Here is a 12,636-nt window from a genome sequence, read left to right as displayed (position 1 = left end):
ATGCACATAAGTGTGTTTATGACTGACACCCAGTTTTTAGTAGCATTTTTCTAGTGGTTTAGGATTGATGGTCTTCATCTTTTGTCCCAAGATTTGGTGCGTCTCCCCTCTTTGCCATTCGACTGCTTTTTGTCTGGTTTCAAGCTGAATTTCACATAAAGGAACCTGTTGAATCACAACTAACATCTCAACACCCATTAATCTGATAAAGCAGAGTCTCTGATGTGCTGTTGTGGCAGTGAAAACTACCTTTTAAGGGCCTGATTGCTGAAGATTAGTCTCTTTGGACGTTTGATGGTGAAACAGCATCACATTTCACAGGGCGGACAGTACTGTAGTGGGTAAACTCTGACAAATGTCACCAACACTGTGAGTTTTTGTTAAGACTTCTTCCTCAGAACAGAACAGACCTAAGATCTGGATGTAAATACTGTCAGCCCAAACATACACACGCTTATTGGGGGGCACTGACCGGACAAGTACCTGGATAGTCCTCTTCTGTGTGTGTGTGTGTGTGTGTGTGTGTGTGTGTGTGTGTGTGTGTGTGTGTGTGTGTGTGTGTGTGTGTGTGTGTGTGTGTGTGTGTGTGTGTGTGTGTGTGTGTGTGTGTGTATATCCATTGAGCCTGGAAATATGTGCACATACCGGACCACACAAAGAAACAGTGTTATCACCTGGATATCAGTCGTACAAAAACAGACCCAGACACACAATAATTTGTGTTACTGTGCAGAAGTAAGTAGAAAGACAGAGGTGGGAGTTTGGAGAGGAAAACTGGTGCCAGAAATGAGAATCCTGATCTGAACTGTGGCACTAACAGGAAACACTTCATGTAAGCAGTGGTAGAATGTGAAAAAAATTACCTTATTTCAACTACCTGATTGAAGTACAGTGTTTTGTTTTGTTTAAAATTAGTCTTGACCCTGTGTTTCTTTAACATGTATATTCCTCTCAAATCATCCTGACTTTGTTTTTTAAACAGTCTTCAGTGCCCCAGAGTTAAGTAAATTGTTTTTGACCCCAAACATAATCACAAACAAGCTCCATGCAAGAGATTGACTACAATCAAATGTAATTTATCAAAATTAAACTAATGCACACCAACAAATAGGTAATATCAGTAATGTCACCATGTGTGCTGTGAAGTTGTTAAAAATTAACACTAAAGAAGGTTGATAAAATGAATGAATGGAAGACAGCCTTCAATTTCCGAAAAAAAAAATTGGGTTAATTAGTCCTTGATACTTGATACTTGCTCTCTTTGAAGAATACAAATTGTAGTTTTATTTTTTTAATTTTGTTGATTTCACCACACTTTTGCACCATAACACCATAATTGGAGAGTACTGCAGTTTGTGTGTTCATGTGTTTGTGTGTCCCACAATCCCCTACACACAAAATGCTCAATCCCCTTTGCCTGGTGTTTATTATTGTATTTCATTTTTTTATGTTTGATAAATACTCTGCAGTTTTATCTTTTAAAACCTGCTTTCTTGCAGTTGTCTCAGTCGCAGTTTTTTTCAAGGCCACAAGTTAACCCCAGCAAAAATGAGCAAAAAACAAATGTCTCTGGAGAGGTTCCTTGAAAGGGAGGAAGACCGAATGATGAGACAACAGAAAACTTCAAGACCACCAACAAAAAGAAAGCTGCATTTAAAAGAAAATACCAAGAGTCCTACTTAAATTACGGGTTCATTGCAACAGGTGATTCACATTCTTTAAGCCCGCTCTGTATAATATGTGGCGACCGGCTATGTAATGAAGCCGTGAAACCTTCAAAACTACTTCGCCACATGGAGACCAAGCACCCTGCATAAAAAGACAAGCCTATTTAATTCAATTTAATTATTTAATTTAATTCAAATATTTAAATTAAGTCTATTTAATTTAATTGTATTAAATTATTTTATTTAATTCAATGTAATTATTTTATTTAATTCAAATATTTTATTTAATTATTTTATTTTATTTTATGACAAAAAAGTCATATTATAGCATTGCCATCCAAATTATGAAAAAAAAACTCATGTCGTATGTCGACTACATATAACATAAAAGTCATACTATATCATGTCGTCCAAAATATCACAAAAAAGTCATACTATAGCAAAATCTGCTACTTGAGGTCATGATGCCAAGAAACTTTTTTGATCCATGTCCAACTAATTTGGTGTGTAGGTGAAACTAGGTGCCGGGGCTACAGTTTAGGGGGCGCTAGCGAGCCATTTGGCCACGCCCACTCGCAAAACACATGTCGGATGTATCGTCTCACAACGCCGGATGTAATTGCCACGTTTCATGAGGTTTCAAGTATCCTTTGACCTTCAACATTAACTTCCTGTGTCATGGCGAAACGTCAAACTTTGCCACATCGCCACGGTGACGCCCTTCAAAAAGTCGCATGAACTCCTTAATAAATCATCATCAACACGTCAAGGCTATTCTGACCCGAATTTAGGTTCATGTGATCAACCAGCTCAACGAAGCATGTGAAAGTATGAAAAGTTTCATTTCCAGTTTCCAGCAGGAATAATGACTGATGTGAATTAAATGAATGAAATGAAAAAATGAAATGAAATGAACTGATGTGAATATTACCACACAGATGTCTTCAGGGCCGGACTGTTATCATACATGTACAGTTTGGAGAAGGTCAGTCCATGCACATAAGATTTACAGCAATTATAGTTTCATGGCGAGACGCTCGAAATGGCCGCCATGCCACGGGCACAACGATCGACGAAAAGAAAATCTTTTAAACAACTTTTAATCCCAAAGGTGTTAAGAAAATTTCAAGTCGGTCTGAAAAATTCTGGAGAAGGAGTTTGTTAAAGTACAACGTGCGAATCGGCAAAAATTCAAAATGGCTGACTTCATGTTAAGTTTGGGTGTTAGTGCCAAGAGACTTTTTTTTAGGTGTAGGTGGTCTACAGGTCCATCGAATCACAAGGTGATTGACATGTTTCAAACATCAGCAGGGGTTTTGGAAGAGACTGAGCCTGGGGCTTAAGTCTCCCAGCTGGTGCACAACCACCTATCTCAGCTTTCAAAGGAGTTTGAGTATTATTTCCCAACCACAAAAGACCCCCGAACAGGGAAAGAATGGATCCGCGACCCATTTGTGAACAAGCCAGGTGAATCGACTTTGTCCGTGGTGGAAGAAGATCACCTGCTTGAGTTCGCAAATGATGGTGGCCTTAAAAGTATGTTTGAGACAACTTTAAATCTCCCGACATTCTGGATTAAAGTCAAGGCGGAATACCCTGATAAAAGCACTGAAAAACCCTGCTTCCATTTCCAACATCCTGTCTTTGTGAAGCCGGGTTTTCTGCAGTGACAGCGACCAAAACGAGATTACGGAGTAGACTGGACATAAGGGACACACGTCGTCTGTCACTGTCTCCCATCACCCCCCAGATGGGACCGTCTAGTTGCAGGGAAACAAGCTCAGGGCTCCCACTGATTCTGCATTATGGTGAGTTGTATTATATTATATATATATATTACAATGTAATAATAATAGAAATAAAGTCCATAATATAACATTTAAAAATTGTATTTACAATATATATGTAATTATTAAATCATATATTATGTGCTTTATTGTGTTTTGTTTTTGTTGCATGACCTCCCCCCGCCCTCCCAAGGCGGCGGAAAAAAATGGCCTTGCAAACGGTCCGTGGTGCAAAAAAGATCGGGGACCGCTGTTTTAGAGGATTGTATATTTTAGAATCAAGAACTACTAAATACTTTTTCCAATGATAACAGTTACACAGCACACTTAATCTTTTTTTTGGGGGGGGAATAATGCATCAACGACATCATGCCCAACATAATTGATTGATGTGAGTTGTGAAGTGATGAAACCACTTTAGGACCAAACTACAAGTCTAGTTGTCTTTGATTTGTACACATTTACTCACCATCGCCGTTGTTTTTTGTCTAGAAGTCTGGACTAACCTGCCTCTTGTGTGGATGTGACATTTCAGCAGTCTGCATCTGTTTTGGTCCAAACACCTGACCTTAACCGGCACCTCAAACTCCCTACTAAACTCTCTTTCTTTCTCCTCTCTTTACCTCCTGTGTTTTTCATTCCCCTCTTTCTCTGCCTTCTTTTTCTCAGTCTGCTCCCACGCTCTCACACTTCTTAATTAAACATGAATTCATTGATTTAAATTAGACTCTCTGCAGACTGTCTTTTTTTATTCCATGTTGTCCTCTCTTTATTGGACAGCTAAATGATACGAACCAACTGGAGCGTGACTCTCTGTTTCTGATATAGTTTGAAGTCCGGCCTGCGTGCCTCAGAGGCTGCAGTGTTCATTATAGCCACAAAATGTCCAATGTTCACCTAAAGAGGCAGTAATGTTGGGTGACTGATGGTTGGAGCCCTTCAAAGTTTGGATGGACATGAAACTTTCCTGGTTCAATAAAGATGAGATGAAATTTTAAGATCATAAAAAAATTGATTTTGATGTAGACCTCAGTACATGAAAGGGGTTCGGCAGTTTAAGTGCTGATGCTGTTATGCTTTTTTGTGTCTGAGGTGAATTTACAATACGTTGCTTCAACTAACACACTGTGTTGAGAGATTCACAGCACCACCTACTGGAATAAGGCCATTTTGCTGTTTTCACTCGACCAGAAGCATCACTTTCTCCTGCTTTGAAACTACGACGGTTTCTCACACTCTTCCTGTTTGATGTGTACAGAAACAATATGAGGAGTGGTTACACTCATGTCATTTATTTGTGATGAAGGTCTTTTGTTTGACTCGGCACAGGCTTGTCCTGACCTCTGACAATGTTTCCTATAGTTGATTCGAAGAATATAAAGTGTTTATTGTTTGGCAGATGCCCCTTAAATGCTCAGCTGATGTCCTCTCAGCTCAGCGGAGGACTGTAGTTCAGATGAGACATCAGGAGATATTATCTGTAACACTGGGATGTAGTGCCATCCAACTGATCCCAGAGGAAGTAACGTGTTGCCATAGCCTCAAAAGAGACCCCATGCTGAATGTAATGAATTTTGAGTTTGATATGTTCAAATTTGGCTGATTAAACTCTTGCAGAAAATGTGTTGCCAGCTGAGACTGCAGTTTGAAATTTGAGGTCTGACTTTCAGATATATCCTCATCTTCTGGATAGACTGTTTAAATGGCTTCACTGAGAGTTAAAAAATAACTTACCAATTAATAAACCATTAGTAAATGATTCATTAACCATTATTGATGCTACTATTTAAAATTTAAAAACATTTGACGAAGAAAACCTGGAGAAACAAAAATGCCACCCATTGTTTTCAAGTTATTTTTGATTCTCTCTTCTTGAAGAAGTAGAAGAATGATTGACTAAAACTAAAAGGCAATTTTTATGATAGTTGTGAAACTAAAATGCATAATCAAATAGATGAATGATAATGATAAACAGAAGTAAAAAAATAAACTCCCCAAAACAGTCTTGCAACTTAGATTATTATGCAATAGTATCTTGTTTTATTTTTTCCATTTCATGATGATTTTGGTGCTGTTGTGTGGTTATAATAGACTTTATTTTAATTTCAGATATGTCCTCATGTGACCTTGTTTCTGATACAGATGGTGCAGAGGATGGATGGACGGAGTGATGGATGGTCACCTTAAAGGAATATTTTCAGAACAGGTAATTGGTTCCAGTGAGGTGAAACCATGAAAATGAGACTCCATTTTTTTTTTTTTTTTTTTTTTTTTTTTATCTTGTTTAATTAAAACCTCCAGTTGTACAATGATGCATTTCTCTCTTTTCTAGCAACTGTCAGTTGTTGGTTGCAATCCTCCTGATCTTCATCGTGACAGATTTGATGGTGTAAGGAACTCCGCTCTGTCTCCAGGTGTCCCACAGGATGTGCGTCCTCTGCCCCTGGTTCTGCTCTGTGTCTTCAGGAGAGCCGTTGAGGTTTGCCAGGCCGCACTGGTTGAACCACCACCCTGTGCGGTTGTGCTGAAGGCTGCAGCTCTCCACCGTGCTGTTTCCGATGGAGCAGGAAGGATTGCAGCCGTCATTGTCCACGTCTGAGGCGCTAAACGGAGCTGTGTCCTGGTTCTGCTCCTGGTCGTAGCCGCGAAATGCATCACCTGCATCAGAAGACACACAGACATCCACGCAGCCATGCAGGTGACTCATAAAAAGCAGTGAGTACGTCCTGATTTAAATTTTACACTGTGTGGGAAGAAAATTTGTCTGAGGGTGAATCTTTTCGAAGTTTGGATTTCTTAAGCGATACCTGCACTGCCTGCATATCTGCCCAGGTGTATACTGAAGAACTGTGTTTCATTGTCAAGGCGGAAGTCATCATATGATGCATAAGAGGTGATGTCATCATGGGAGACTAGAGCGATGTGAAGCTGGAAGCGAGTATCTTTCTGGTCTAATATATGAAAAACCTTCTTCAGGCCCAACCAGTGTTCTCCTACACACACACACACACACACACACACACACACACACACACACAGATAAAAAGAGAGATTTTCCACTGAGCTAGCAAGGCTAACTGTGTAAAGTGAAACTCAATTCTTACAGCAGGAAAAATGAATCTGTACTATAATGCACAACCTGCAAGGTGACCAAAGCCATCAACATAATCAACCCATGGTCGTTTGAAGTCAGTTATTCCATCAGTCCTCCTCTGCATCACCGTCCATCCACCTCCCATATAGTCCATCTCACAGAAGACCTGCAGGACAAACTTTGCTTTTAGCAGGGACCAAAGATGAGTGAGTGACAAACTGTAAATGACTGAAGGAATCATGTACGCGTACCTCAAAAGAAGAGTCTGTGTTTTCTGGGTGGACTATGTAAATACCACTGGGGATCTTTGGGACGACTGATATCAGATTGTCCTTGATGTCGCTGCAGTCTCGACCTAATTAGAGGAAACAAACACTATTTTGTTATCAAGAATATAATCAAGTTAAATTAATGTTTTGATTCATAGTCAGTAGTTACAAAAGGGAGTATGCACTTTGCTTATTAAAAAAATCACCGTGTATACAAATTTGGTGATTTTAAAGATTTCTGATACACCAAAGGAAATGCACGAGTTAAGATGTCTTCTGTTGAATGCTTCCTAGGACAGTATAGTATAGAAAAATGCCTCGTCTTCTCATGTTTGCATGAAAAGGTAAATATTTAGGCGATAAAAACGGGTGACAATTTAGTATTGCACTTCCATAGGGTTTTGAGTTTTATGTTGACTACAGACTTTAAAGGGACAATCCACCGATGTCACACATTGGGATCAATTTATTCACCACAAAGACTCACACTCAACCAATGAAATCAGAACTTAGTTGAAGAAAATGACTGTGATTATAGTAGTCTGGGTTTGGAGACTAAAACCTTTTAACAGAGAGCCTGAAAAGGGGCTCTGAACTTTGAAAGATATGGTCATTGAACAAGTAAGGAAGGTCAAACAAAGTGACAATGAGGACTTGCATTATAGGAATTGTACAATCCAGTGGTTATATATTTTGGCCCATACAGGGGCTGAAAGTCTTTTATATTTCAGCCATTGCTGCTTTGATTTGGATCATTCTTTCTTTAAATAGTTGTAACTGCTTTATGGTGGTTAAATAGTGAGCACCCCTTTATAAATAAAGCACCAAATGATGCAGCAGCTTTTAAAATCTCCCTAATCCTTCGTATGAGTCAAGCCTACACTTCCATTAATTTAACTTGGTAGTGCTTTTGTTAAACCCTCTCTTCCTGGTTGGCAACAAATTATTTCAAACTCCATGGTCCTTGATGGTAATGCAGGCTTTTGTAGTGATATATATTAACGATAACTGTAGTACTCCTCATTAGCAGTAATTTCATGTACGTGTTTGTGTGTTAGTTACCGTGAGACTGCACAGGTTTTATGGAGTACATCTCAGTGTTGCTTCTCTGAACCTCAGAGCTGAGCGTCTGCACTTTGGACATCAACTCTGTGACCTGAAAATGGGACACTACTGTACATACAGCCGGCCAATCAGATGCTTAGACTCTGTTTCTGCTAAAGGAAAAACAGACTCTTTTTTTTTACCTGTCTGCTGAGGATGTCCAGAGCGCTCTGCTGCTCCTCCATCACGTCCCTCATCAGCTTCCGGGTGCTGCGTCCAAACGCCAACAGAGACTGTTGTAACTGGCCTAAACACAAACACACACACACACACGAACACACACACTGAACAACATACGATGACGATGGAGCTAACGACGACACGAGGAAAGAGAAAAGACTTTACCACAGATGGAGTGTTTCTCATCTCGTAGCAGCTTGACAGTGATGTCACACGGAATGGAGCATGTGTCCCGACCTTTGACCCCTCCGATAGGTTTCTGGCCTTTGACGGGAGGGTCAGAGAAGTCCTCATTGACTATTTCTGATTGATTAAAATCATCACTGTTTCCTTTTTCCTAGCAATCAAAGGAGAGAACTACAGTGAGAAAGAGTTAAACCCGCAGATGTCAGCCTGCAGTTGTATCAGGCGTTATGTGTAACCAGCCTGGGATGTCTGACTCCAGTAGAAAATTACAGATTGAATCATTTTAATATTCCGTGTGCGTCTATTTCCTAAATTCTTTCCAGATCAAAAACAGGTTGAAATATTCTTATATTCAAAAAAGGTTTTGGGACTCAAATGTCTTTATAAAACGTATGTTTGATCAGATCAAATAGCCCAACATTAATAAATAATTAAAATTAGCCCCATCTCAAACAAACTACAACAATGCTATTTAATCATTATTACATCAGTGATAGCAATTATATAAGGCTATAAGGCTAATTATTTCCTCTTTCACAGACAGTCATTCGGTCACACACACCACAACTGTTTTTGTTAATATGTCGAATCCATCTTTTAAAATAGAAAAATGGTTACATTTGCATCTCTTGTAGCAATTTAAAGTCTCCTGCAACATAAATACAAACTTGCAGTTTTATCTTTTTGCCGCATTAACATATTTTTTACACATTTTCTCCCTGACAACTAACCTGTTCAAATTGTCCTCCCTTGTAACTGCCTGCTATAGTTCCTGACAGAAGTTTGAGTGACAAGACACAAACAAAAGCATGAATATATGATACATACTGCAGAGGAAAGCAGATGAGGCAGAAGCAGCAGGAGGACAGTTGTTGTCCACATCATATCACTCTTGTTTGACTCTGATTATTTCCTCCAGGAGTGAAGGTGCTGAACTTGATCCACCAGCAGACACTCCTTCATTTATGCTTATTTTTCCACAAAGTCGGCTCTTTTCCCTCACATGTCCACCCTTCTTCTCTGCATCGGAGTCTACCTTCGGATTGTCAAACTTCACTTACTCCTAACCTCTTCTCTGACTGCTTCCTTTTATCCACCTCCGTCTGTCACTCCCACTTTTTTCTTGTAAATTCCCATGACAAGATTTTCTCTCAGAGGAGGTCAATTTTGTTGATAAAAGTGTGGACACGTTTCTGACAAGTAGCAGAATGTGCTGATTCTTGATTTGTGGTGAAGAGTCATTACCTTCTCCTTTACTGTATCTATTAGCAGGCATTGTTGTTTTACAGCTTATATCCTGCCATCAGCATGAGAAACAGATGTGGAAAGGGAAGTGGGCAGCTTGTTTGAATGCAGGAACACTTTCTCTCTGCTTGTGTCTTTGCGTGGGAGCAGCAGCTGAAGGTAGGGTACAGTGACAGCAGGGTGTCTCTGCTTCTTCTGCTCATATTTCACCCTCGTTACTCCCCTCTCCTCTCCTCTCCTCTCCTCTCCTCTCCTCTCCTCTCCTCTCTCTCTTACTACTGACTCATACATCTGAAAACAGCCTCCCAAAGGGTCAGACCAATTACTCCATTTAACTGGGCATTTAAGCAGTGAGGAAAGTGAAAAGCAATGGAAAGCAACAGCGCATTCCACTCAGGGTCCAGCTGGAGCCGGCCAGCCTGTCGCTTCCTTGGAAAACTTTGCTGTGAGTGCCAAAGAAAAGATTTGCTGGTGTTCTCAACCTGTAAGAGTTTACAGCCGTGGTCAGTGAGAGGAATGTGAAAAGCCTGGTGCCGCAGCCTCGGGGCCCCCACATCTGTCCTGTGTTACATGCTCCTTGTAAAACACCCTATGCATGTGAATGATATGTAAATATTCAGGCAAGACTGTGTGGTTTATCAAAACAATTATCAATAGATTGAAACCGTTTGATAGTTAAGAGGAAGAGTTAAGCATTTATACCCCTCTTATGTCTGCACACTAAATATGAAGCTATAGCAAGAAGACAGCTTTGTTTAGCTCAATAGAAAGACTGAGAGCGTATCTATGTTCCCACAATCCTAAATTCCCAAAGAAGGATGAATATAACAATGTGATATGATTTGTCTAAATAAAAGAGACCAGTTTTTCATTTGAACGGCTTTGTTTATGGTGTGAAAAGGCCACTGATAAATCTCCTGCACATCACTGATGTGGTTATGCCCTCTGATTTGACAGTGAAAGGGCAATGATTGAAAACAGTGTTGTGATGATTGTATTCACAAAAACAGCAAAAGAACAAATATTTAAAGAGGCAGAGAAAAGACCAGAGACAATCACACTGCCTCCACATGTTTTTTTTTCCTCCCTTTTTTGTGCCATGCTGATTATGAGAGTAATGAAAAACAAACTATGTTACAGGTATTAAGTGGCACACTGCCATCTAAAGGCCAGTGTTGTGTATTACATTACATATATGGCTCTGTTGACCTCTCGTCTGCTGCCTTGGCGGATCTGAGTTCTTCATATATATTAAATAAATAAATCTTCATGTGATATGTAGTAAAACATACCTGTAGCTGACATTTACTTCATCTTCATGAATAGGGGTACAAACAGCTGTGCAACATTGACACTGACTAAACTCATGAAAAAAAAACATGTCTCATGGTGCAAGATATATGTAAACTCTGGGTATTACAAATTTACCAACAATGAAAAAGCCTCGCAGACAAACTCATGCGTTATACTTATCAAAACAAAAAACAATATATTAATAAAAGATCCTATTGTACACAAATGAAGGCCTTAGGGGGAAACTGTGAAGAGAAATATAATAAGTACCCAAAATACTGAGTACATCATGCTTCAGTAATAATACATATCATGGTGCTGTATGAAAGTGTGTTATAAAATGTGTGGTTTTGTTGTTTGGTATAAGGTGGTGAAGGGACTGAAGGACCTGATCTCAGCGGACACATGCCGTCTCACACAGGATTATCGTCACTGAGACTGACGGCTTCAGAGCGAGCGGAGCAGCTGAAAAGTGTCTGCTGACCTTTTCTTCACCCTCGACTTATGCAACTCTGTCATGGACACAGAAACAGTAGGAAGTACTCAGAGAACTCTCAGTCTATGTGGCACCAGGTGGGGCTATCCTTTTTGTGTTGGTTAAAACAAGATAAAAGGGAAAACAAAATATCCTTGAGGGAAATCACTGCAAAAAATAATGACTTAATAGTTAAAGTAAAATATAAATCACACAAAAACAATCCCTCTTTGAACCTCTTAACATTCAATTTCCCCTTGAGTTAAAGTCACTAAAACATTGGCTTCAAGTTTTAAGTGTCTCTGAATACAGACTAAAAATGCAACAATCAAAGAAAAAAAACACTTTATGGAATATTTATCTGGAGCTGAACACTCAAACGCTCACTAGTCTTCTTCATCAGGAAACGTCATCTGGTTGGTTGGATTTGGTTGACAGTGAAGAAATCAGCTGTCATGAGATTTAAATGTATCATCTTTCCCAAATGTTAAATAACCAAAACTGTTCAAACTGGCAGAAAATTATGTCTGTGGCCTCTCATCGTTCATAGTAAGACTATAGACTAAGACATAGTAAAACTAAGTGACTGAGAAAATAAATGTCCAGGGTCTTTAATAGATTATTTAATTCCACATCAGCTATGCATTGACGCTAACACTGAGTGAAATATTTAAACCCAAAACTGCGTGTTTTTATGGGTTTGCTGTCCAATCATTGGAAATATTGAATTCATCTAGGAATTAATCTTTTTTAATCATATTTGGTATCTAAAAACTTTGTGACCTCTACTATAGAGGTTAAAATGAAGTTTTCTGGGTTTGCAGTTTTTAAAAGGACCAATTTAACCTATTTTTGAGATTAATAGATTACTTATCTTTGCGAGGTAGTCACTTTGTTGTCTGAACATCTAGTAATTATTTGTGTGCCCATTTGTAAGATTCCCCATGTCCTCTATAGCCTGTTAACTTTGTTGGAATATAATAAGTAAATAACTGCGTTATTGGCTGCACTGTATATAATAGCTCCAGTCCAGCCAGACATTTTTTCTTGAATTCAATCTGTTGGCCAGCTGAGCTTCAGCTGCCTGTCTGCATGTTTTCCACCAGAGGGCAGGACACTGCGGCTTGTGCCTGCACGGGACAAACAGGCTCCGGCAGGGTTGGCCTCATCAGGGGCGGATGTTTTCTCAGTGCAACTTCCCAATTTCCCCTCCCCAACCCCCCCTAAAAACCTCAGACCAGACCCAGGCCCAGAGTCAAAAAAATCGACTCCAGCACAACAGATCAGGCTCCCTGTCCCCTTAGCTATACATCCTCTGTGGTTGTCTCCTGTCAGG

At 39.6% G+C, this 12,636-nt stretch overlaps 1 protein-coding gene across 1 annotated transcript; it reads right to left on the bottom strand.

Moving 5' to 3' along the window:
• Nucleotides 1-5,742: 5,742 nt before the first annotated feature.
• On the bottom strand, nucleotides 5,743-9,338 carry angptl5 (angiopoietin-like 5). The gene is made up of 8 exons (XM_069145586.1): nucleotides 9,116-9,338; nucleotides 8,267-8,438; nucleotides 8,065-8,168; nucleotides 7,880-7,973; nucleotides 6,800-6,903; nucleotides 6,594-6,714; nucleotides 6,262-6,447; nucleotides 5,743-6,112 (listed from the first exon to the last, which is right to left on the bottom strand). Exons 1-8 carry the CDS (start codon nucleotides 9,170-9,172, stop codon nucleotides 5,793-5,795), a joined length of 1,158 nt encoding a protein of 385 aa, XP_069001687.1. The 5' UTR covers nucleotides 9,173-9,338; the 3' UTR covers nucleotides 5,743-5,792.
• Between the last annotated feature and the right edge of the window lie 3,298 nt (nucleotides 9,339-12,636).

The sequence above is a fragment of the Embiotoca jacksoni genome, unplaced genomic scaffold (genome assembly GCF_022577435.1).
Source record: "Embiotoca jacksoni isolate LCO1_2020_lvr unplaced genomic scaffold, fEmbJac1.0.p SCAF_13, whole genome shotgun sequence".
Taxonomy (NCBI): Eukaryota; Metazoa; Chordata; class Actinopteri; family Embiotocidae; genus Embiotoca; species Embiotoca jacksoni.
This window is presented reverse-complemented; position numbering and strand designations above follow the sequence as displayed.

What these genes read in the sequence shown, in the direction of transcription:
- angptl5 (XM_069145586.1), bottom strand. Translation starts at nt 9,172, where the DNA reads ATGATGTGGACAACAACTGTCCTCCTGCTGCTTCTGCCTCATCTGCTT. An exon ending in ACACAGACTCTTCTTTTGAG is followed by an intron (nt 6,715 to 6,799) that starts GTACGCGTACAT and finishes TTTGTCCTGCAG; the next exon opens with GTCTTCTGTGAGATGGACTA. An exon ending in TGGCTTTGGTCACCTTGCAG is followed by an intron (nt 6,448 to 6,593) that starts GTTGTGCATTAT and finishes GTGTGTGTGTAG; the next exon opens with GAGAACACTGGTTGGGCCTG.